At 48.2% G+C, this 26,155-nt stretch overlaps 1 protein-coding gene across 7 annotated transcripts in view; it reads right to left on the bottom strand.

Annotated features, from left to right (window-relative positions):
* FLVCR2 (FLVCR heme transporter 2) overlaps window positions 1–25,883 on the bottom strand; it is a 55,789-nt gene extending 29,906 nt beyond the window's left edge. For all 7 annotated transcript variants that reach the window (XR_004645484.1, XR_004645482.1, XR_004645483.1 and 4 more), the window contains exons 1-2: window positions 25,139–25,883; window positions 5,460–5,601 (exon numbers count right to left, since the gene is read on the bottom strand). Coding sequence is in view for 4 of the 7 variants with exons in the window: in XM_034768485.1 (XP_034624376.1) it covers window positions 5,460–5,601; window positions 25,139–25,780 (784 nt within the window). In the remaining 3 variants the exon portion in view is untranslated. The remainder of the gene's footprint in view (window positions 1–5,459; window positions 5,602–25,138) is intronic.
* Window positions 25,884–26,155: the final 272 nt, after the last annotated feature.

The following is a 26,155-nucleotide window of genomic DNA, read 5'->3' on the forward strand; positions in this document are numbered from 1 at the left end:
GCTGGGGGCGCAGGGTCCGGAGGCATAGGGGCTGCCCAAAGCCCGAGCGCTACCAGCTTCACGGTTTGCCGGGCAGCCTCCAGACCCTGCGCCCCCGGCTGGGCGCTTCCCCTCCCGGGCTCCAGCTGCGCTGGGGAAGCGCCGGCTGGGGGCGCAGGGTCTGGGGACTGACTGGCAAACCCTGAAGCCGGTAGCGCTGGGGCAGCCCTTTCCCCCTGGCTGGGAGTGGAAGGGAGGAGGGGGCGGAGTTAGGGCGGGGAATGGGCGGAGTTGGGGCGGGACTAGGGTGAGGAAATCGGCGGGGCCAGGGCCCGTGGAGGGTCCTCTTTTTTTATTTATGAGATATGGTAACCCTAAGATAAAAGAAACTCCAGCACTACCAGCCCCTACCCTCAGAGGAAGCAGCTGAGAAAGTCACTGCCTGTCAGTTGAAATTTTATAGCTGTTCAGTGCTCAGCAGTAGGCTTGGCACAAACCCAAACACCCTTGCCCCACCTCAAGGCCCCGCCCCTACCCTGCCCCTTCTCCAAGGCCCTGTCCCCCACTCACTCCATTCCCCATCCCTATGTCGCTTGCTCTCCCCCACCCTCACTCACTTTCACCCAGCTGGGGCAGGTGGTTGGAGTGTGGGGGGTGAGGACTCTGGGAGGCAGTTTGGGTGCAGGAGGGGACTCAGGGCTGGGATAGGGGGTTGGGGTATGGGAGGAGGTGCGGGCTCTAGGGTGAGGCCAGGGATGAGGGGTTTGGGGTGCAGGAGGGGGCTCAGGGCTGGGGCAGAGGGTTGGGGTACAGGCTCCAGGAAGGGTTTGGGGTACGGGAGGAGTTTGGGGTGCAGAAGGGGGCTCAGGACTAGGGCAGGTGGTTGGGGTGTGAGAGGGGGTTTGGAGTGTGGGCTCCAGTCTGGCAGCGCTTACCTTGGGCGGCTCCCAGAAGCGACCAGCATGTCCAGCTCCTAGGCTCTGCGCACTGCCCCTGCTTGCAGTCACCGCCCCCGCAGCTCCCATTGACCATGGGTCCTAGCCAATGGGAGCTGCAGAGTCGTCGCTCGGGGTGAAGCCAGCATGCAGAGACCCCCCTGGCATCTTTTGAGCCTAGGAGCCAGAGGGACGTGCCAGTCACTTCCAGGAGCCATGTGGAGCCGTGGCAGGTAGGGAGCCTGCCTTAGCCCCACTGCACCGCCGACTTGACTTTTAGCAGCCTGTTAAAATCTCCTGGATTGATTTCAGTAGCCACTGGGATATCGATTCTGAGAGATTCCAAGCCAATCCAGGAGGCTTGGCAACCCTACTCAGCAGTGGTGCCAGCCACAGAGGGCTAACAGGCCTATTAACATCCCTGTCTACACAAGGCAATAAGCTGCCAACTTCAAAATATGCAGTTGGGGGTGACAGAGTGAGAGGGATGTTGGAAATGAAAAACATGGCCGGCCCTGTGCTGTGCCAGATTGCACTCCAGGCCCTCACTCCCTGGCCAGGCTTGGTGCCTTAGGGAATAGTGTTCTGCTCTGCTAGGTCAGAGACCTGGTTTTCATTCCAGGACCCAGGCTCGTCTGGCCAACCTCCCTAGAGGTGGCTATTTATATTAGGGGAGCGCCTAGGAACCCCAACCAAAGAACAGGTTCCCTCTGTGCTAGGTGCTGTATAGACATAGAAAAAAAAGATAACAGTCCCCGCCCCAGAGAGTTCATGTCTCTCCCAATCTGCATGTCAAGCAGGGCACAACAGGTGGATGAAAGATGAATGGGATGGAGGGCGATGAGGTTACAATAAAATAGAACTCAACAGGTCTCAGATTAATGCTCTGCTTTGCCAGGCTAGAGACCTGGCTTCCATTCACTCCCCTGGATGGCTTTATGGCTGGAGAGGGGTCTCTCACCTCTAATCTAATGGTTTATCAGTTTTCATTACACCACTCTCTGTCCTTAATCCCTTCTCCCTCCCACCCATCACTGGCTTCTCCCCTGCCAGCGGGGCACAGTGTGTTCCTGTACCATGGCATTGCCCTCTGTTCTCCCCTGAGAGGGGAGCAGCTCCAGGGCATTTCCAGCTCTCCAGGGACTGATCCCAGCACCCTGCCTGCTGGTGCAATTTCTAGGCTGGCTCTGACAGGTTCTGCTCATTCCAGAGGTTTCAGACAGGCTGACAAAGGCTGCAGGGGATAACTTGATTCCATTTAGATTTTTGCACTGTGCTTATCACCTGAGCACCTTCCAGTAGCACATTAAGTAACATGACTAACATCTGTCACATGTTTCTTCTCTTATCCTTTCCCCACAGGAAGAAGCATGTGCAATGGAGTGTTTTGTTTTAGTAGGACTTTAGGGCTTGTTTGTTGTTGTTTTATAAAATATATGTGTTGCTCTGTATATATATTAGAGAAGGCTGGTCGAAGAAGTATGCCTTGCACTTAGAATGGAGGGCGAGGGAGGTTTGTGATGGTCTGGTGGACTGCTAACAGTCTTCAAATATGTTAAGGGCTGTTATAAAGATGAGGGTGGCCAGTTGTTCTTCCTTACTCACTGAGGACGGCAGGACAACAAGCAAATCAGAAGCAAGAGAGATTTAGGTTAGATATTAGGACAAAAAACTTTCTAACTATAAGGGTAGTTAAGTTCTGGAACAGGCTTCCAAGGGAGGTTGTGGAATGCCACTCATTGGAGGTTTTTAAGAACAGGTTAGACAAACACCCATTAGGCATGGCCTAAGTATACTTAATCCCGCCTCAACATGGCAGAATGGATGAGATGACCTCTCAAGGTTCCTTCCAGCCCTACATTTCTATGATTCTATTGTCCTTAGTTCTTGGGGGAGTTCATTCCACAGACCAGCCCCCCAATAAAGTTCTGTCTCCTGCCCAGATGAGAAGACCTTTATTATAGAGAGTTACATTGTACCAAAGGAGCAGAGCTGTCAACCACAGTCTTCATCTCAGAACTTTATGTGATCTTTTTAGACATGCTAGACCCAGGCCATGAAGTGCCTCCAAGATAAGGACCAAGATCTTGAATTTGATCTGAAATTCCATGGGAGAGTAGAGGACAGGTTTTCTCATGTTGGCTTGTCCTGCTGAGGAGACATGCTGCAGTGTTCTGTACTAGTTGGAGTTTCCTAGGTGCTGAAGACTTCATTCCCAGGTATATCGCATTGCTGTAGTCCACCTGAGAAGTAAAGGTGTGAATAACTGAGGCCAGGTCATCATCTACCAGGATGGGACAGAGTCTCCTCGCCAACTGAGAGATTAGAAAGCATTACTTGCAGATGCTATGTGAGAACTAAGTGTTTCAGCGAGGAATCTAAGAACATTCCTAAACTTTTGAACAAACTGACCAATTGTGGGTGTGTGCGTTCAAAGGAGACTGTGTAGGAGCTGGATTTTATAATGTACTATGAGAATTAATGTATGATTTGATTTCATCCTGTCAGCCACCCTTTTTGAATAGCAGAAAGGAATGACAGACCAGAACAATCCTTATGACTGATTATGGTCACCCTTTTGTTTTAGGATAAATTATAATGTCTACTATGGTTTCCTATATGAATTACAATATAGGCACTCTAGTTAAATATACATTTCTTTGTCTTAAGGTTTTAGTAAGTAAGAGACAGGATTCTCTATTGTGTCTATATTAAGTAGATTAGAGGAACATTGAAGGCCTGGGTCTCAATGTAAATTGTCTTGGTTATTGATTGTAAAACTTAGCAAGGTTTAATTTGCAATGCCTTTTTGCTCGATATAAAATACTACTGTTTGTATTCTCAATCTGTTTGCGTGAGTGAGGAATGTATGCATCAGGAAAGGTAAGGTGTGAAGGCCATTGTTATAGCCAGAGTCAAGGAAGGAGTGAAGAGACTTAAAGGACATCAAAGAATCATCAACGCGCATCCATAATGAAGGGCAGATTGACGGCCCTGAGGTAAAGGCTGGCACCCCAAGGACAATTGATTAAATCGGAAAGGAGGTGTATTGGAATGTTTATACCAATTAAGAAGTAACCAGTCACAAACTGATACAGCAAAATCCATAGGCTTCAATAGAGGAAAAAAAACCTATAAGAACAGGGTGCTTCATCTTACCACACTGCAGGAGCATTGGATCACGACCGATAGAGCCCTGCTCCCCTCTGCGACCAATCTGGCTGGCCACTAGATTGATCCAGACTCTGGACTGGTAACTATAAACATCACTGCAGGGGTGTGTGTGTGTGTGTGTGTGTGTGTGTGTGTGTGTGTGTAAACATATGCTAACTGTGCTTTGTATGAGCATAACAACTGCACCATGGCTGCAAACTCTTCAAAGTGCTTTGCTCTGTCCACTGGCATCACCTCTGCCCTTCTCAGGTTCAGCTTTAACCAGCTGTTTTCCATCCATGGGCTGATCTTGTCCAAACATTGGGACATTTTGGTGCTAGTGGTGTGATCACATGTGGTGAAGGACAGGTAGAGCTGTGGATCTTCTGCATACAGCTGGTACTTGAGTCCATGTCGTCTGGCTATTTCTCCCAGTGATTGTATGTAGATGTTAAAAAGGACCGGAGAGAGAATTAATCCTTGTGGGGCTCCAATTATGAGGAGGTCTAGTGGTGGAGGTGCAGTTTCCCAACACTGCTTGTTGGGTGCATCCTTCCAGGAAGGATTCAAACCATTTTAAACACATTACTTGGACTCCTGCCATCTCTCTCAGATGATACAGCAATATCTCATGGTCAACAGAGTCGAATGCTGCAGGGATTCAAGAGGATGAGAATGGAGATCTGCCCTCTATCCACTGATAGCAGATTATCCATCATTGTCACTAAAGGAGTTTCAGTTTCATGTGCTTGCCTGAATCCAAATTGTGCTAGGTCTAGAAAGTTAGCTTCAATTAGATGAGCTTGTAGTTGGCCTAGAGCTAGTTCCTCTATGAGTGAGGAGTGGAAGGTTTGTTGGCTAGAACCCATGTATCCAGGCTGGGTTTCTGCAATGCTGGTTGAACTACTGCATATTTGAAAGAGGAAGGGAAGATTCCATTTCTGAATGATGCATTGTCTATTTTGGTAATGAGTGGACCCTGTTGTTCATGATTCTCTTTCACTAACCAGGATGGGCATGGGTCAGATTCCAAAGTCTTGGGTCGAGATTCCTTTAGGGTATCCAGAACTTCTTGATGTGTCAATGTACTGAACTTTGGGAATGGAGATTGGCTGTTGGGTGATGAGTACAGAAGTAACTGATCCAGGCTATTTAAGAAGACTTCCAGAAGGCGCATCAGTCTCACTCCTCTTCAGGGGATGGGAAGCTATGGGCTTTAACATTAACAGAAGAAGTAACCCGGTATGTGAACAGAAGCAGGTGCTATGCTGGGGCACTGCCCCAAACCAAACCAAGTGGGCTGCCCCATTCCCTCCCTGATACAGAGACCCATAAACACAATCTGGTCCTCTCGGCATCATCCCTCCCACACATTTACATTCACCTCCTTACCAATGATGACAAGGATGAAGAGCACCGTTGCCACGGCTGCAGTAATGAAGAACATGATGCTGATGTGGTAGGCCAGCTGTTCTGTGTCCTCCAAGTTGGGTACCAGAACGGGAGGGAGAACAAAGCCCACTGCAATTCCAAGCTGAGCAGAGAGATCAGGAGAGAGAGAGAATTAGATGGAGAGTGAGGGGGATCTCCTCCCCGATCCCCAGGCTAGGACCACCATCAAGGGACTCAGCTCCAAGATGTGACCTGGGTTTGCATGGTCAGAGGCTTGCCAGGGCCAGTCCAAGTTTGTCTTCAAACCAAAAATCCTCTACTCAGTCATCCAACAATCAAAATAAAATAGAAACTAACTACTATTTGAGCAGAATCCACAACAAATAACAAGTGTGAAAGTGTACCCTACTGGCTCCACAGCTGTAGCAGTGACACTAACCAACCCCAGCTGCCTTGCTAACTCTGTCAACTTCTCCACTGGCTCACATCAGTCTAAGAAGTTTAAGTCCAAGAGGAAAGTGAGCAACAAAAGCCACACAAAGGGTTTGAAATCCTTAAGACCGGTAAGATCCTAAATCCAAAAATGTATTTGCTGAGGCTCAGCACCTGTTTCCATTCGGAGATGTCCTACTTTGAAAGGCTGCGAGTAGAGGCATCTGCTTCTTTGGCCTGGCTACACTCAGTGTCCAACAAGCACAGCACCTGTGACCCTGGAGAGGGGGAGGGATAGCTCTGTGGTTTGATCATTAGCCTGCTAAACCCAGGGTTGTGAGTTCAATCCTTGAGGGGCTACTTAGGGATCTGGGGCAAAATCAGTACTTGGTCCTGCTAGTGAAGGCAGGGGACTGGACTAGATGACCCTTCGGGGTCCCTTCCAGCTCTATGAGATATATATGGAGATATACTTTTTTTTTTTATTGGCGGCATTGACATCACCATGAAAATTGTATGCAGCCCCATGGCATACACTGGCTCATAAGTTGCCAATTTGTCAGTCTCAGAGGGAGAGGGTGGCATTTCCTTTTTCACCTTGTGACAATTTGGGGAAACGGACGATGCACAATTTACAAATTCTGTTCCAGGCTGGTAACTAGGGTGACCAGATGTCCCAAATTTACAGGGACAGTCCCGATTTTGGGGTCTTTTTCTTATATAGGCTCCTATTACCCTCCACCCCCGTCCTAATTTTTCACACTTGCTCTCTGGTCACCCTACTGGTAATTAAGCAACAGATCACCTGGTAGGAGACTGATCACCAGGGGGTTGGGGATGGGTAGGGACACAGACTGGGGGCTGCTCTTGGGCACCCCGCCTAGATTAGGTCCAGGACTCCCCATAGCAGCTTGGGCTCCCTGGGCAGCTCTTAGCACTGTCCAGCTCCAGCTTCTGGCCTGGCCGGGGGTGGGGTCTCTGGGGGAAGAGGAGGAGCAGGGGATCCAGTGCTCCTGCATGTGTCTCGGTTTTGCTTTTTGAAAAGATGGTAACTCTAGGTGAGATCCCATTTCTGTGAATGGGTAACAGACAGGCTGTGTCCAGGAAGTGTGCCAGAGAGGCCAAGGAAAGACACAGTGCTGGAGCCTACTTAGACCAAGGGAGGCTTAAAAGCACATGGGCCCAGTGTGTTGGGATCCAAACACAGCAGCCTGATAGGTCCAGAAAGGGGAGCTTGACTAGGGCTATGACACATCCAATAGCGACCCCTTCTGGAAAGGGCTGAGACACTCTTACCTTACAGCAGATCAGGCTTACACCAGTAGACCAAGTACTCACAAGTATCTGGGACTAATAGTGACACCAGCCTAAAATGCCCTCCTCAAAGAGCAGAGAGAGCTCTGCTGTTTTGATCCAAATGCCTGAGCCCTTGTCTAATAAAGGGGGAGTCAAAATGCACTCAACATGTTCGTGGCTGCCTACAAAAGCTGCTCTTTTGTCCACATTTCATTGCGTGCAGCTATGTTGCAACCAAGGCTCAGCTCCCAACAAGAATATTTACTTTACCCACTCCTCCAGCTTTGTGTGCCAGTGCTCTTCACCCCTTCATCTCCCCCACCATCATAAAAGAGTGCCTGGGGACAGCCCAACTCTTGCCAGTTCCCAGAGAGAGGTTATTTACACACACTTCCCTGTATGGCGCAGAAGTGGTTACTCACTTCAATGTTGCACTAAGTTCCTCCGTTATCTCGTTTTCAAGCTAAAAAATTGTCCAGGAAGTGACAGGCTCAACCAAGCACACACAAGGCTTTCTAGGAGCTGCAGAAAGATAGCTGCAAAGCAGCACCTTAAGCAATTGTCTCACTTGCCTGACACATTTCCAAATCTCTTCTGAAGCCTGAAGCATTTGAATGTGACTTAGCAGCATCAAATTAACCAGAATGGTAGAAGCAATGAAAATTGTGCCACCTTCTTCCTACTCAACCCCAGTTATTCATGCTTCACCATCACCAACAGAGCATCCACAAACCCATCCTCACAGTGGGAGAGGAAGTAGAAGCTATGAAAAATATGGAAACGAGGGGGCATTCAAGCTAGGGCAACTTCCTTGTTATAGAGAGATGCATTTATCATCATCATCAGATAGTCCCTTGTCCCAGTGAAGGGAACCTTATGAAGTGTTGACCTTCCCCACCCCGATCACAGAAAGATAATCACAACAAACCTATTAGTTTTGCTGTAAAGTTTTAGCTTCCACTGTAACAACAGTGAGCATTTCTATAGACCTCAATATCTTATCAGTCCTCCATTGAGAGGGTCAGCTAGTATCAGTATCCCCATTTTACAGGCAATGAAGGAGATGCACAGAGAGGGAAGGGAAAGGGACTTGGAAGACAGAGTGGACAATTGTGTGATCTTGGACAACAAATAAAACTCCCCAGTAATTCATGCTAATCAGACTTTGAAGGTTCACCATCAAGGTTTCACACTCCTTTAATGATTATCAGTGTGTTTGGGGATATGTTTTCTTTAAACAGTGTGTCGGCAGCATCAAGGTTTCCAAATAAACGTCTGATCTGCCATCACTTGCAGTTGGGAAAGGAAAGGTCTCTGCCCTTTATACACCAAACCATTTATCTGCACTCTCCCTCCTCCATGCAACAATGAAGAGACCTGGGTCAGGGAAGAATGCTCTGTCCTTCAGACATTATCTCACTTCAGTGCTGGAGCCAGAAACACATTTAACTTACAAATTATTAACCCTCACAATCTCTGACCAAGCTCCTCATGTGTCAGTCACTGACCTGGAATTTATCTTTATTATGGGGCACTGCGGTAAACCAGGGTCGGGACTCCCAACAGGCATCACTTTGGGGTTCACTTTTACTTCAGAGATGCCAATGAAGGTAAACCAGTGGGAATGACTAATAAAAAGGGACCAATTCTGCCATTCTGTTGCATTAGGCAGGATTAAAACAATACACACACAAGGGGCACAAATGTCATGTTTCAGAGCACAACTCAACCACTAAAAAGGAGTTAGGAAGAAACTTCTATGAGTAAGTTGTGTCCATCAGTGGGATTTCTTGAACCTGAAACATCTGGTATTACCACTATCAGAGACAGGACACTGCACTAGATGGACTCCTGGTCCTATCTGGAGTGGCAATTCCTACCTTCCCACATTTAGTCAAAAACAAATCACTGTGACACTAAGCACTCTTGTATTCACACCCTACATAGTACTGTAATAATCATTGCACAAAATATGCTTTGTGAGGTATCATTTGAAAACTAATAACTCACTGATCATTAATATTCTTGTGTGATGTATGTATGCAATAGCTATTAAGAGTTATGAATATATGCTGGAATTATAACAAAAGTGTGTATTTACCTCAGTTCACATATAAGCAGTAAACAGATCCATCAAGCTAACAAGGTGTGGAGGCAAGCCTCACACTAAGAAGTGGGGGAGAGGACAGCATGGTGTCTACACCCAGCAGGAGAGAGAAGCCTGGCCTGGGTTTTACTTGTCAGAAGAATCCATTCAAAGGTTTACAGATCTAGAAATACAGGGTGCTGAACCTTAAGTGATAAGCAACTGAATTAACTTATTGATTCAATAAAAGATATTACCTCACTCACCTGGTCTCTTGAAGCAAAGTCATTGAACTTTGAGAGATATAAGCAAGGATAGAAAGCCATTTTAGGCATCCATCACTAGACAGACACAAGGGGCTAGAGTTCTTGCAAACCAAAAAAGATGGGTTCTTTAACCAAGTGGTGGTTGAAGTCTCTGAAACTGAATACAGGTGAGAAACCTGTTTAGGCAAAGATCTTTCATCTAAGACAAGGTAAGCCAGCATCTTTACTTTTGTGGAAGGTCATGACTGAGAGAAGGTCAGCCATTGCTGACTAAGAATGATGACTGGTGCAGAATTCCCCCAGGAGTAATTTATTAAGCCAAGAGGTCCATGGAATTCAATCCATCCCCAGAGAAGAATGGGAGATCTAGTGACCCCTTCAGCAGTTGCAGTGACAGGGCTGAGAGAAGAGGGGAAGGACAGGACCTGGTCTGGAAAGATGGGCAGCTCCCATGCTTTTGTTTTTAAGTGTGTCAATTCCTGGTTCTCCTGGCAGCCATGTAGTCACCTGTTGATGTGTCTATGCTGGCAGTCCCTCCTGTCTGACTGGAAATGTTTTAGCTTTAAAAAAAAAAAAAAAATGACACTTGTATCTTTTCACACGAGTTTATTTGAAACAAAGGAAAACCTGGAGCTTTTTGAAGCAGCCAGTAATTGGTGTTTAACCGCCAGCTGAGGCATGAGGACACCACAGGGGCTGGGCTATAACTAAGTTTAGGAGCATTGCTTTCCCCCCTCTTCTGTGAATGGGCAGAGCTGGGTTGGCTGTAGCTTATCTTCCTCTACCAGAAATACAAGTGAGAATAAAGTGGTGATGAGAGAATGATGCAGCTTTAGCCCCTTATCTTTTTTTTCCTTCCCTCGAATCTGAGATAAAACAAAGGAGCTGTCTCTAGGAGGGGGCTCGCAGATACTGTCTGGGAAGGGGTGGGGGCCCAAAGAGAACTTGCCTGCCCCTGTGAAGGGACTTGTAGGACTAGGCGCTAGGTTGAGGAGGGGCAGGAGCGTGGTGCAGAGACAGTGTCATTACACTAGAATTTTTCTGAATCTCATGAAATATTGTAGCTATGTGGCATGTTATTGTGCTGAGGGGGCAGGTTGGAGTCTATGAAGCTAGAGTCGTTAGCCATAAAAAGCACAAAATATACTGATTGTAGGGATTGATAGGTCTCTCCACAATGGCCTGTTCTCCATGAAATCAGTGAGATTTGGTGTAACTGCCTCGCTTGCTCAGTCAGGGATGCCCTACGGTGATTTCAGTTAATGAAGAGAAAACTGAGATTGTAATTTGGTAAAGATGAGAGCATAAAGAACATATTCAAATACCTGAACATCAGGCACTTAACTTCCAGTAAGCGTTTCTTCTGCTACCCTTGTATCTGAAACATAGGATGTGGATGTCACAGTATGGGGGTTCAAATCCAGACCACCAAGGGTCACCACTTGCCCTATAACTGTGGGAGCCTTGGTTTGCTTCTGGAGCTCCCACCCTGGGCCATTCACAGCTAGCCTCCAAGCATGCAGGTCACACCCTGAATTTCTGTATGCTAGAAAGCTCTGGTTCAGTAGGTCTGACCCCAGCAGCCTGTGTACAGCCCCACAGTGGCTTACACCTGCCTTGTTTATTACTTCCAGGGTGACCCCACACACTCCCAGTCCCAAATTTTCCTCAAATCGTGTCTCCTGAAGTGTCAAGCCCTCTTGTGAAGAGCTCAGAGAAATAATAAGGTTTGTTTCTCCTGTAAAGAGACAAAACCACATCACAGATTATAAATTTACCTGGGGGTAAATACACTGTTCCCTTCAAACACAGCACTGAGTTGGTTTATGGTAAAAATTAAATAAATTTATTAACAAAATATACATAGGATTAAGTGAGTTCCGGCATAAGAAATGACGAGAGAAAGAGTTACAACAAAACAAAATATGCTGCTAAAAGTCTAAAACATAATCTAGCCAGATACAGGCTTTGTTCAAGACGCTTTCTCTCACCAGAAGCATTATTATTCCCATTTTACAGATTTAACCCCTGTATTAGCAAAGGGCCCAGTTTATGAGTAAGGGCAAATATATATTACAAGTTAGCAAGCATGTTCCATTTGCAGTGTCTCACCGGGAAGGATGGTTCCATGACTAAAGTACAGAACAAGAGTCAGGAAATCTATGTTATTCCTGGCTCTGCCACAGGCTTCCTGCAAGATCTTGGACAAGACTCTTTGCCTCTGTGCCTCAGTTTCTCTTCCTGCAAAAATAAGGATGATGGGACTGATCTACCTGACAGGGTGTGGTGCTGAGATTGTTTGCAAAGCATTGGGAGAAGCCTTCTCTGGAAGGCATTGGGATCCTCACCTCTCCCCACAAGGAGGTGCATATAGATACTCAGCTCCCCACCATACTTCCCACTGGTGTCTTCTCAGAGCACCATTAAATTATCTCCAAACATAAACAAGATGTTTCTCCCAACACCCCAGATACTCAAACTTGCTCACTTAAGGGCACTATAAACCTGGGGAGAGAGCTAGAAGGAAAGAAAATAAAATCCATGCAATCCCCCTCTGAAATAGTGAGATGATGTGGCAAGAAGAGTGTTATGTCGTGTGCTTAACCTCTCAAGCCTAGCATGCAGTGGGTTAATGGGTTCTCAATCTGGTTCCCAGTGGACACCAATTAGCCAACCTTATTGGCAGTCTCATTAGAAAGACCAAGGACTGAATGGATTGTGGAGAATGAATGTCCCTCTCCTCCTCACCCCATCCATCCCTCCTCATCAGGGTTAAGGGACACATTGGCAAGGCAGGGGAGGGGAGGGGAAAGCTGGCAGACCAACAAATGCTGTCCTCATTATGGGGACAGAGAACTTTAGAGTGTAGGGTTCACAGTGCTGCCCCTTTCACCAGCACAAAATTCATATGAATGCTTTGAACTTTACATAGGCAGTGAGAGCTCAGAGCCAAATATGTCCTGCACAATGGGAACTAGCCTCTGGCCTGAGAGACAGGGTAAGGTGCCCAGTGACTGATACCCCAGCACACAGGGCCTGCTCCAGCCACCCCAAGCAAGGAATGTAGAACTCCAACCCCACCATTAAGGCAGGTTTCCCCAAGATGGCTCCCTGCATCAGGAGCTCCAGCATCACTAGAAGTAGCACTATGACTCAGTTTGTTCAGCCTTCAAGCAGGTACCAGAGCCCTGATTACACAGGTGTCAGATATGGGTTATTTCTCCAGCTATTGCCCTCACATAGAGAGCTGAGCATTGCCACTCCCTCAGTGCCCTCCCTAAATCCTCTCCTTACACCACAGTTGCCACCATTCAGCAAACATTGCTCTGTTGTTTTACTGTTTTAAATGTCTGTTGCTCTGAATGGGAATTTCTAAGCCAGCTACAGATACAGGCTCTGGTCTCCATAACACCAGCCAGGCAGCAATCCTGCCACCTCTCTGCTCCCAGGTGAGGGATTAAAGACATGGCCTGATTCCCACCCAGCTTTCCCCAGGGGCTGGAAATACATCAGCCACTAACACACACATTCTTTTCTGGGGGTGCTGGAACAATGGCTGCTGGGGGTACAGCATCCCCCCCAGCTTGAAATAGTAATAGCAACCAAATGCATGGCTTCCCTCATATACAGGGTTTACAGTTTGGTTCAATGGCTTTCAGCACCCCCACTATACTAATTGTTCCAGTGTCTTGCCCTCATCCCCTGCCTTTGGGTTGGCCACTGACAAAGAGACTTGCTAGGCCCTCCCACTCCTCCCATCCCACTCACTGGCAGAAGGGCTGCCTATTGCCTTATAACTACAGGGGGCACCAGCAGGCTTCTCTTGGTGGGTTGTTAAACTCCATTCATTTTTAAACCATTGAGTTGGATAGAGCCAATGCCTTATACCAAGATAACATTGTATGTTAGCCCAGCATTTCAGTCAACCGAGCACAATAGTGCCTCAAACTGAAGTCTTTCAGAAGTCAAACAAAGCTGCACTCTGTCCACTCTCTGGGGAGAAGTGCCTGTCACTATCCTACAGGCAGACTAGTAACTTCCAGCAGGTACCATGAAATTTCAGGCAGAGCCTCTGCACTGGAACAGACAGAGCAGCACAACAAGGAGCATACATGCAACTGCTGGGAACAGGTTGCAGACAACACCAGATCTGAGCCATTTATCCAGCAATAAGAGTAGTTGAAGGCCTCACATTTAACCCAGAATGCTAACATTTTCCCCAAGGAACTTATAGATAAGAGTAGCAACTGCTGGGGGGGGAAAACCCAGATTATCCCAGTTTTGGAGGGGGGCCAGGGGAATGTTCAAATGCATTTAAAAATCAATCAGATCCCATAAAAATGAGATAATCATGATTTTTTAAAATGAACATATTTTGGGTCTTTATTTGCCTTCTGGATTACCAGCTCTTAAGTGGTCACATTTTCAAGCTTTTCTCCACAGCCAAGCAGTTTAGAAACTTAGTTTCATTTTAGAGGGGGAAAAGGTGAGATTCTCATACTCCCTTGGCTTCAGAAGCTGGGGATTAAAGAAAATTACCAACTGGCACAGGATTCTTAATAAAATATGGAGAACTGGCAAGACATTAAAGAATCCACCAAGTTTCAAGTCTGAATACTGTAACTGTTAGTTATCAGGAGACAGATAACTATAATTTCTCAGACCTGTGGAGCACAAGCTGGCCAAATAACAGAGTCCTGCTCCAAACAGCTTACAGTCTAAAGGCACAACGGAGTACCTCATCCAGGGGCATCTGGTCTGTTCAATTATGGGCTGAGGGTACAACCCTTTTACAATCCGAATGAAATGTAGCTCTATACCAGCCCATATAAGCCAGCGTAAAATACAGTGTTTCATCATTACCAGTTACATTTTACAACAGGGAAAATGTAGTTTCATTGATCTGGGAATCCACCTCCCTCTTGCCCCTCCCCCCCCCAGGGGACACATGTGACCCATTCTGGGAAGCATTGATCTAGGATCACAAAAGGCTGATTTAGTGAGAGAGGAGCCCCTGCATGTGGAGTATGTGGCTCAGGACTACATTTCAATACCCAGACACTTGCTGGAGTCAACAGCAGTCAAACCCTTACAAACAGAGTTCTGCAGCTCCCTAAAGTAACAGATGGAAAAGGGCAGGGCTCCTGGAGCACCACATGTAGGTTGGGCTATGTGAAGGTGGATATAATGCAAATACATTATAGGAACTGCATGGTTAGAGGAAACATGATCACATGCAAGACAGCCCAGCAGCCTCCCAACCCCCACAAAGTCTGACCTATATGCAGGACAGAAATAACAGAAGGTTACAATTGTTGCTAAATTCTGAAGTGGGCCAACCAGGTTGTAACACAGTTCAGCCCAGTGCCCTGCTAAGACACTTTGCTTTAGCCCTGGTAGAGATGGAAGCGAAAACAGTTTCTCAGCCTGGTTGTGACCTGTTTCAACCACATGCAAGTTCCACCACCACTGCTAAGCTCTATTGTTTTGGCTGCGTAGACAGGCTGTGCTTGGATTGCCTGAAGTAAGAGTACTACCCAACCTTTGCTCAGGCGAACGTGTTGCCTAGTGGAGCGGAAAATAGAATGTATTTGGGCAACCGATCCTTTCACCACCACCATCTCCCAAATTACAACCACCACAGAGGAGAGGAAAGAGCCATTTCACTGCCATTGTGACAAAACCGAGAGGAGCTAACTCTCAGGAGTCTCCTGAGAAAGGGTTCAGTCCTGAAGGCGAAAGCAGAAGCGGTTGAGGAATGCTGCCGAGCCACATATGGACAGTTCCACAGGCTGGGAGTCAGCACTATGTTCTAAGCAAATCACACCTACCGTCAGTTCCTAGGATCCCCAGCTCAAGCACACAACACACAATAGCTACAGCTTCTTCACAAATGCAAATCCAGATCATGGCCTGCACATTGCTGGGGAGAAAAGCAGGATTAAAGATGTAAGCAGAGTCAGGATGAGCTCTACCCTGACATCTGGTGGTGAATTATGGCGAATGTGGAAAAGAACTCCAGGGGCTGATCTTGTTTGCATAGGCACACCCACCCGCCTGGCATGAAACAACAGCAACTCAAAGTGGTTACTTTGGCTGGTGTGGGATCCCCAGTTTCTCTGTTATTGGGGCAGGAAGAATAAAGTTTTGTTACCCTGATTCTGTGAATCAAGGCCAGTGGAACTGTGTATGACAGAAGGACTGAGTGAGTCATTCACCATTACCTAAGTAGCATGTGCTTGTCAAGGGGCATGGGTTACAAAACCCAGTGAATGGAGAGAGGATAGGGACAGGTATTTGTATCTGATGGGATGAGCCCCTCTCTGAGGGGTTGAAACACCAATTGCACTACCTCCTCTCTCTACTGTTTAATATCAGAGCTAACTTTGATTCCATTAGAAGTCTAGTTACAGACTGCTGAACTGAATTCACTTTGGGCCAGTGGTGCACTAGCACTGGGGCTCCCCTACTATGAGCTGAAATCACAAAAGAGCTGAGATGACTGAGGTGGTGTTAACTAGTGGGGGAGCCTGAAGCTATAATGCTAAGCGGCTGGCAGAGCAGCTAGCAGAGTGGAGCCTTGTGGGACGGTTGGAGTGGTGCTGAGCGACTCACAGGTCGGTGAGTGGAGCGGCTGGAGGAGCAGCTAGCAGAGCAGAGCCTTGTGGGAGTGGCCCAAGGGACGGCCGGAGCGGAGCGGCGCGGCTCACAGGTCGGTGAGCGGAGCGGCGCGGCACGGCTCACAGGTCGGTGAGCGGAGCGGAGCGGAGCGGCACGGCTCACAGGTCGGTGAGCGGGGCGGAGCGGCACGGCTGCCAGAGCAGTTCGTGGGACGGCAGGAGTGGGACTGCGGGTGGAGTGGAGCAGTTCGTGGTGAAGGCTGCGGTGGAACCCCACGGAGAAGCAGCCGGTTGGCCTCGGATCACGTAAGGTGCCCCTTAACACCCTGCTCACACACACCCCCTTTTGAACTCTGGGGCTGCACTGATCAGGGACAGAGACTTTGGGGGGTTGTCGGACTTTTGGGACTTTGGTGATTCTTGGGTCGCTGGTTTCAAGAACCAACGGGAGAGGACACGGCCCAATTTGCTGGGGTGGGTCTTCGCTCATGGTTTGGTCTATGAACTCTAGTTGTGGTGTTTTTCCAATTTAATGCTGATGTCGTTTACCTCATGTTATTAAACATTTTCTGTTACACTCAGACTCCGTGCTTGCGAGAGGGGAAGTATTGCCTCTTAGAGGCACCCAGGGGGTGGTATGTAATTGTCCCAGGTCACTGGGTGGGGGCTCGAGCCGGTTTTGCACTGTGTTATTGAAGCGGAACCCCTAGATACAGAACCCGGCCCTTGTTGCTGCCAACTTAGATGGGCAGAAGGGTTACAAAAGCAAAAAGCAAAACAGCACTTGACTGTATCCGGGGAGCAGGAGGGGAGGAAGAGGTTGTTTGGTTAGATACTGGACTGTGACTCAGAGCTGGGTTCTGTTCCCAGATCTACCCTAGATTCACTTCATGATCTTGGGCAAATCTCTCTGTGTCTCAGTCCCTCCATTTCTAAAATGGGGACAATGGTATTTAACTAGCACTTCAGGGTGTTGGTAAGATACATGTTTGAAAGATTCTGATATTTTGGAGGGATGCGGGTGCCACAGACCAAAGAAATAGATATAGATTAGATAGATAGGCATCACCTGGTTAAAAAGGGGCACCAAGCCCCACTCCCTAAAAGACACCAAAGATAATCATGCCCCAAGATGGGCTGTTAGCTTGCAAACGCCTCTTGCCAAAGAAAGTTTCTTGAGCAAGGTTGGTTGAGAGCTACTCCCAGACGAATGTTTTCCTATTGTAGGGAGATTAGTCCAGAGCAGAGAAACTGGCATCCCAGAATGCTCTGCAGCTTCCTTCATGCCTTGTCTGGGACTCATTCCAAGCAGGCATAGTGCTGCTCTACTCTTCTGCACCTTCATTAAGGCACATATCCAGACAGTCACCTCCCAGATCTCTCTGTGTGTTTCCAGTGCACGTATCACCACAGCAGCAAAAGGCCATGGACTCTCAAGCTTGGCAAATTTACCACAAATGAGCCAGACAAATTCCAGTTAAATCCCTCTGAATTAACAGAAAGCTGTAAGATGGTGCAACAAATGGTCCCTATAGTTAAATCATCCAAAACACTCAGTAAGCACAGATGGAAAAGGTCTGGTGGCCTCTCTAGGGTTTCAGAGTTTACAGGCCAACTGAATGCTGCATCCTAGAGCAGAAAAACATCTCTGGCTTTGCCAAGTTTCATTGACTCACTCCATAGAAAGATTCACCTGCATTACAAACTTCAGTTCCAGTAGCTGAATCATTTCAAGTAGAGAAAGGAGTCCCAGCTGCCTGCTGGGATCCCAGAGTTTGACAATAGGCTTGAGATTTGAATAGGAGTGTGGAGCACTTGCCAGATCCAAGCATAGTAAGTACATGCAGGCCAGGTGCAAGATGCATCCAAAAGTTCTTCTGGTACAACTCGGTCCATGTCTGTTATTCTAGATCTGGGCCCTTATACTCCTCTGCCAACACAACTCATCTCTGTCCCATGGCACTCCCCTGCTAGACTTCTCACAGAGTGACCAATAATCATCTACATTGTGTGGTGGTTTAGGAGGAGGAAAAACAGAAACAAAATTGAACCAATTTCCTTTCATTTTTATGAACCAAGACAGCACTTGAACTCAGGCCCCATGAGATGAAAAGCTAGGGCTCACGGGTCTTGTGTATTTCCACCATCACTGGAAAAGAAACTTCAAGCCTTATATCTCAATAGCCAGAGCTGTCCTGGGAACAGAATAAACTCCCTGGCTCCTGCTCCATCACACTTCTGCTTCTTGTGACCTTGTTGACATCATAGAAGAAAGCGCCTTGCTCTGTGCCAGTCACTCTGGGCCTCCCAGTTCCACTCCTGCTGTATTTGCCTTTGACCCAACTGAGTCAGGGATGCACCTTCCCTTCTCCCAGTTTATAACAGCAGCAACATCACACAGCAACATCCCAGCATGAGAGCAGAGCCAGCGAATGGGGATGTGGGGAGGGGGCAAGAAGGGGGTTCGTAGATCTGAGAGCAGTTTTTGGCTAGGCAGTGGGTGCTGAGAGGGTCAGCTCACTCTTTGGGGAAGGAATGAGGAATGCATCACTTTCAAGGACTCACTACAACTACACAGGGAGCAAACAGTACTAATGTCTAAGAGGCTTGGGGCAGCCCCTCCACTCCCCAAAAGAAATACTGCAGCCATTCAGAGAGCTCCTCCGCAGACCAGAAAGTCAGCTGCTCTGAGCCTACGCTGTGGCTCTGTCTGAGGTTGGTGTGTGACTGGGAGTAGGAAGTCAGATCAAATACAAAGGAAGGTTCATCTCAGGCTCCAATGCCTAGACTGTTTATAGAAATCTAAACATTCCTGGAAAAGCCACATCTTTGCCTGGCCCTGACACATCCTCCAATGTGGGCCCAGACACTCCCTGCAAATTAGAGACCAGAATGTACAAGTGCTCATTAGAATGTTCTCTAATCCGAGTGCTCTGACCCCACACCCTCCTGCAGAAACTGGAAGCGTGGCTGCCAGAGAGGGTTGGGTATGTCACTCAGGCCACCTCCTGCCCCTTCGTGGTCCCATATTAAAGCCATACCTGCTCTAATGGATGCAAGCCGTGATGATGTCTGGCACAGACTCTGGAGCATTGGTGCTGACTCAGGGGTGCTCCGGGGCTCAAGCACCCACCAAAAAAAAAAATTGGTGGGTGCTGAGCACTCCCTGACAGCTGTTCGGCAGCTGGCAGGAAGCACTTGGGGGAGGGTGGAGGGGGGGCTTCGGGGGAGGGGGTAGAGTGGGAGCAGGAAGAGGTGGAGTGGGGGCGGGGCCTCAGGGAAAGGGACAGAGTGGGGGTGGGGCCTCAGAGTGGAGCAGGGGTGGACCAACCACCAGGAAAAATAAAAGTTAGCGCCAGTGCTCTGGAGGGAAGGGAAGTCTGCCTCACTTCCCAATTAACCATCCCCCTATTCTGCCCACATCAAATCAGACCTCATTTAGAAGGCGGGAGCTGCTGAGCTGGTAGAGGAAAATAATGACGACTAGTAGGTTGCTTGAAGGAGCAGAAACCCACAGCATGGGATCCTGGCCATTTATCAGGCTTTTAGTGGAAAGTACTATTCTGCAGTGAAAACTCTTCAGGCAAGAAGCACCTGTGCAGTGAGATGTTAAGCAGAGTTGTAGGCATGGTACAAACAGTGCTGTGAAGTTACCCTGTATAGAAGCAACTGATCTGTGAGATTGGGATGTTACAGCCCAGCTAATCAGAGTGGGGCTGGGATTCTTCCCTAATACACAACAATCCTGCTTTTCCCAGGCAGCTTCCACCTCGGAAGCCTTAGATCACCAGCTGCAGTGCAGTCCAGCCTCCTCAGAGCCAGCACAGTGACTCCACCTAAGAACACATCAAGTGGCTGCATTCTCCCCAGAGCCAAAAACGCTCCTTCCTACTGTGATGTTCCCCTGGTGTTATCCGGATCGGTAATCTGCTAGGTCACTCCAATCCTTGACTCTGGGAGCCAGCCTTTCCCTGCTCTGCTGTGAGAACCTCCACTCCTGGGCTGTTCGCGCACAGCCTCTGGCATGTAAGCTGCTCCTTGGATTGTGCAACCAAATTATACTAACCAATATCTCTGGTCCCAGATACAACCCTAGGAACCTCCGTCTTGCAGTGTCCAGTTATGCCCGCTGGACGCTGCAAACTTATATGAGTTTGTCAATTTAACGAAGAAATTGATATGCACCAGGCTTGTTAACCCAAGGGAGTCTCCGACATGCTTCAAACCAAATGCACTGCTTCAGGTAGAATAAACAAACAGACTTATTAACTACAAAGATAGATTTTAAGTGATTATAAATCAAAGCACAGTAAGTCGGATTTGGTCAAATGAAACAAAACCAAACCGCATTCTAAGCTGATCTTAACACTTTTAATGCCCTTACAAACTTAGATGCTTCTCACCTCAGGCTGGCTGGTTGCCCTACAGCCAGGCTCTCCCCTTTGATCAGCGCTTCAGTCGCTTGGTAGTGATGTTTGTAGATGGAGGTGGAGGAGAGAGGAAGAGCATGGCAAATGTCTCTCCCTTTTATCATGTCCTTTCTTCCCTCTTGGCTTTGCCCCTGCCCTTCAGGTGGTCATTACCTCATCGCAGTCCCAAACTGACCAAGGGAAGGGGGGTGACTCACTCAAGAGTCCAACAGACCCTTTGTTGTTGCCTAGGCCAGTGTCCTTTGTTCCTGTGAGGATGGGCTGGGTTTGTCCCATACATGCCCTGATGAGGTATGAACTGCCCCTCTGCTTCTGGAGAGTTTTTGCTTGAGTTATTTTAAGCCATGAAGACACATTTTCAGCCTCATAACTATATACATGAAATTACAACCTATAACATTACTGTAACAACAATTACTATAACATCACTATAAAAACAATGCTCAGTGCATCATAAGCCTTCCGAAGACACCCAACCTGACAAACTGCATTGGATACCACACAATCATTTTACAAGGATGAACATAGGAGTGCTGGGTGTTCTCCCGAGGTACAAAGCATCACACCTACCCATCCAGATCAATGTCTTCAACTACTCATAAGGGACAGAATAAGGGCAGAGGGAAAATCTTCCCTCAGATAGACACACACTCTTCTCCTGCAGTGTCCTTACTCTAGACCCATCAGTTGTGTCTTTCCCTGGTGTCAGAACATGCATGACTTGAGTGGCAGGGCAAGAACCAGAAGCAGGGACCAACCCCAGTCTGATATAGACGCAGCCTCCAGAGGTGGCAGAAGGAAAGAGGAATCATAGAAACACAGATGCTCTCACCTTACGCTAACAGAAAAAGAGAGGATCATACATTAGAACCCCCTGAAATTCTTTTGATTTTCTACAATTGTTTTGTTTTCAGGAATTTCTTGTTATTTCATCTTATCTATTCCCCCCGCCCCACAGCTTGAGTCCACCGCCAGGGAGGTGGGAGACCTAGGGAGCAGGTGTCAAGTCCAGCCCCTGGGGAGGTGGGAGACCCAGGGAGTGAGGGGGGGGTGTCAGGTCCTGCCCCCAGGGAGGGGGGAGACCCCAGGAGGAATGGTAGAGGGTTTTGGGTCCTGCCCCAGGAAAGGGGGAGACCCTGGGGGCAGGTTGCAAAGCAAGCCCATCCCACGCTCATCCAGCAGCAGTGTCTCCTGTCCTGGGTGCTGGGCCCAGCTTCCCACCTCGGGGTCACAGTGCTGCTCAGGTTTGGCCCGGTTGCTCCTCTGCGGTGATGATGGGGGGACTGGGCAGGACAAATTTGAGTGAGTGGGACTGTGACCCCATGCACCAGGTCACAATGCCACTCACTCATATTTGGACCAGTGAGCTACCTCATCAGGGGGCCAGACAAACCCGAGAAACACTATGACCGTGTACCAGAATGCAACAGCCAGAGCAGGGAGACAGGCCCAGCCCCTCGAGACAGGAGCTGCTGCTGTGGGGTATTTCATGTTATGGGTATTTTAATGTTTTTTCATTTTATTTCGCATTAACAAAAAACACAGAGCTCCGATTATACCCTCCCTCTTGGCAACAGGTCATCTTGTGCCCCTTGCACTCCACATAACAAGCAGATAAAATAAATGAAGCTGCCAGCAAGCCCAATGGGAGCAAATAAACCTGGTCACAGCTCAGTAGTTCAGTGGTTTAACCAAGGGTGAAAATGAACAGCCCAGATTATCAGGAAGAACAGTTGGTTATCAGATTTCTTTCTATGGCTCCTGACCGACGATCAGTGTAACCCCGGAGGACTTTCAAAACTTACAAGGAAACAATCTCACTAGCAAGCTAAATATTTCTCCTGTGCTCACCGCTGTGGTATCTGGGCGCTAATGGTATTTAGAGAAAGACTCCGTCCAATGGCTCAGTCCCCTGGATCTCAAGGAATAAGTTTGTTCAGCCCTTAAAGTGTGCAAAACAGATTTTTCAAATACATAGGACATGGGTCCCTGTTCCAGCAGCCCCCTATTCCTTCAATCTCTGAACTCTTAGAACAATGCTCCTACTATTATTCTTTTTTGCCAGAGCATGTGTTCCCAGCTGGAATGAAGAGTGAGACTGAGATTTTCCTCTTGGTGTAAAAAGACCAAAGCCGACTTGGAGCACCTGTCACACATGCTGGGTCAGAACAACCAGCCTGATCTTTGATCAGTTGATAAATAAATATACTGCAGGGGAAATGACAAATCCTGGCTGAGTGCCCCGGCACACACACAGCTCAGCTGAGCGAGGGTCACTGTGGAACTCCACGTATCAAGTCAGCTACAGATTACAGGTGACGTTGTCAGGATCTCAGCAGAGATCCCTCCACAGAGCATGGCAGTTCTGAAGCATGTTCATTGTTTTTACACTGCTTGAAGAATTCAGTAGAAGGCTATTAAGAAGCCCTCTGCAGACTCTGCTCTCTCTATCTTCTTCCTCTGGGACATAGAGCCTCAGGAAAAATCATTGCATGCTGATCTTTTGGGCTTATAGCCAGTGAAGTGCCACCAATATTTTAATAAGGGACTCCCATAAAGATCCTTCTGAAATAAGCCCCATGCCATGTCCCAGGAGTGTGTGTATTTGCAGGGGAAAGAATGGGGAAATCTTTTCATTTCTCCATTTGGACAAAATGCTTTTTGAAAAGTAAAGTGGGAGAAAGCAGCACTGGGCAAACAAATGAATCTGATGGGCCTTTGCTGGAAGTGATTACGCTTTGCTTCTGGAAACTCCCCTGAGTCTATTGACAGTATTTGATTTAACAGTGATCAGATCATGACATTTGAAGTGAAAAGTCAGGTGAGACCCTGTGAATGGGACCAAGGGAGGAGAATTCAATTCTCTCTACTGGAACTTTTTTTTAAATTATACCTGAAATATGGTACAATCAGATTCATTCACTGATTTGCTCTTCAGAAGTAACATTGAATCACAGGAATAAGGCATATTCAGCAGGGATGACTAAATCTTAGTAGTATCCAGACTGGACGCAATTCCAGCAGAGGCAGTAAATCAGGTTACGGGGGTAGAATTCATCATCTAATGCTCTACATGCTTCTGTGGCACTACGTGGTGTGCCAGCTAGACCGGAGTCACCCACACACCCAGCTTCCTTCTCAAACCCATGACACACTCCTACTGGGCAGGAAGGACATTATATAGTTCGGTGTATGAGGCAGTTGCAAAATATATATTCATATTATATATATATATATATTCAAAGCAGACTGAATGTCAAACCATGCATATTGCACCACACCCATGGTCTGAACTATGTAAAATCTGGGACACTACCTAGTCACTGAAGACATGTGCCAGTCCAATAGTTAGTGTTTGGTTTTAGTGATCCTCTGCTTTTAACATTCATACAGCATGAATTGCCTTCCAAAGCTATGTTGTACTGTTGCTAGTGCGTTTATTTCATGCAATGTGCATCAGTGAGGCATTCGGGTGCAAGCATCAATAAGTGATTAACCTGATCTGGTTTCAGAAGTTAGAAAAAAATTATTTTCTTTTCAAGTGTAAACTGGCTGCAGGTGAAGAATGTTACAGCTTGCAGGAATGTCAATCACAACCACCTCATTGACCTGCCTTGGCATTAAAGTGCTTAGAAGAGTTTGCTCCATCCTTATGCAAAGGAGCAAAGTCTCTGTCGAGCATGCCTTATTGGGGAAGCTCATTGCCTTACTATGGATCAACAAAACCAGAGGTAGAAAAATCAGAGGCAGAGCTATGAGATAAGGCCCAACACATGATTGCGCCCTTTGACACATTTTCTAGCTTTTTTTCCACTCTAATTTTAAATATCCCAAGCAATAGGACTCCCATTTCTTTCCCTGGGAAACAATATCACAGCCCAATACAGCCCAGAATCTGAGATTTTCCTGATATTTCAGCCTAAATTGTCCTTCAATATCATCCTGTTCTTGCATGTACCATGCTCAATAATCCCTCTCCCTCTTTATGATTAGTAGAGCTATGTTTCTCTCTAAGCAATATCATAGCCAAGCTAAGTACATTTCCTGGCAAATATACAAACAATATTTTCCCCAGATGAATCTCTGCCTGTTATTTCTAATGGCACCAGGTCTCTCTGTATGGTCTGGTCTATACTCCCCGCCTGAATCGGCGGGTAGAAATCGACCTCTCGGGGATCGATTTATCGCGTCCCATCGGGACGCGACAATCGATCCCCGAATCGGCGCTCTAACTCCACCAGCGGAGGTGGTAGTAAGCGCCGCCGACAAAAAGCGGCAGAAGTCGATTTTGCCGCCGTCCTCACAACGGGGTAAGTCGGCTGCAATACGTCGAATTCAGCTACGCTATTCACGTAGCTGAATTTGCGTATCTTAAATCGACTCCCCGCTGTAGTGTAGATGTACTCTATATCTCTGTCCTCAGTGGAGGTTGCAGCTCTTCCCAATTTAGTGTCACCTGTGAGTTTCATTACTTCTCCACCCCACAACTTTAATGGGGACACCATAGGTTCCAAGCATTTGGGGATGAGAGGCCTGGTTCCCAGGTTACCTGGTTCCCAAAGACAGCGATGGAGCAGGCAGTAGAGACCTCATGGGACCCGAACCAGACGGAGGCGATGCGCGAGGGCATGCCCAGAATGAAGACCTGTGCCACTGAGCAGATGACCTGCCCTAGGACGGTGACAGGGAAGAGGTGCGGCTTCATGCTGCCCAGCTTCACCCAGGCACCTAGACAGTTCAAGGCTGAACCAGCGAGGGCGATGAGGCGCAGGCCCCTCTTGTCCAGCAGCCAGGCCACAGGGAAAAGAAGCGGGATGTAGGTGAGCATGTAGCACATGGAGAGCCAGTCGATGTCGAAGGTGCTCACGCCGTAGAAGTGCACGAAAATGTTGTTGATGCTGCCGTACTGGATCCACTGGAAGGCATTGCAGAGCGAGTAGCAGCTGAACAGCAGCACCACGGCCCAGCGGCGCAGGGACAGGCGCACCTCGGGGGGCCCCCCGGGGGCAGGCCCATTGGGGGTCTCGGCTTCCACTGACCCAGGCACCGGCTTCACCCCCTGCAAGAGCTCAGGCGTCTCTTGATACACCAGCCCCTTCTCGCCTGGCTCCGGCCCCCCGCTCACCACGGGCCCCGGGGAAAACGCCGGGCAACACGGGCTCCCCATCCCCTGGGCAGCGCTGTCCCGCATCGTGTGCCCGGCCCCTGCCTGCCCCCACCCCGCTCCTTATGGGGTCGCCGGTCTCTGGCCCGCGCCCGGCAGCTTCCCTCTCCCTCACTCCTCTGAAACTGTCACTGTCAGCAGAACGCTAGTCCTACCGGGAACGTCATGCTAATTAGCTCACAGACCAGTGCTGTGATTGGACCCGGCCAATGGGACCTCGCCCCTCCACGCTGACTGGCTGAGATGATCCCTGCTGCGCTCCGCCCCTCGTTTGGCATGGAAACCATGCCACGCCTTCTCGGGCGCCATTGGCTCAGTGCTGGTGACCCGCGGATGCGTTGGCCAGACCGGGGTTTCTGCAGCGGAGGCTGCCTCTGCCGCACCGGGCTCTACAGGGTCCGC

Source organism: Trachemys scripta, chromosome 4, assembly GCF_013100865.1.
Source record: "Trachemys scripta elegans isolate TJP31775 chromosome 4, CAS_Tse_1.0, whole genome shotgun sequence".
Classification (NCBI taxonomy): domain Eukaryota; kingdom Metazoa; phylum Chordata; order Testudines; family Emydidae; genus Trachemys; species Trachemys scripta.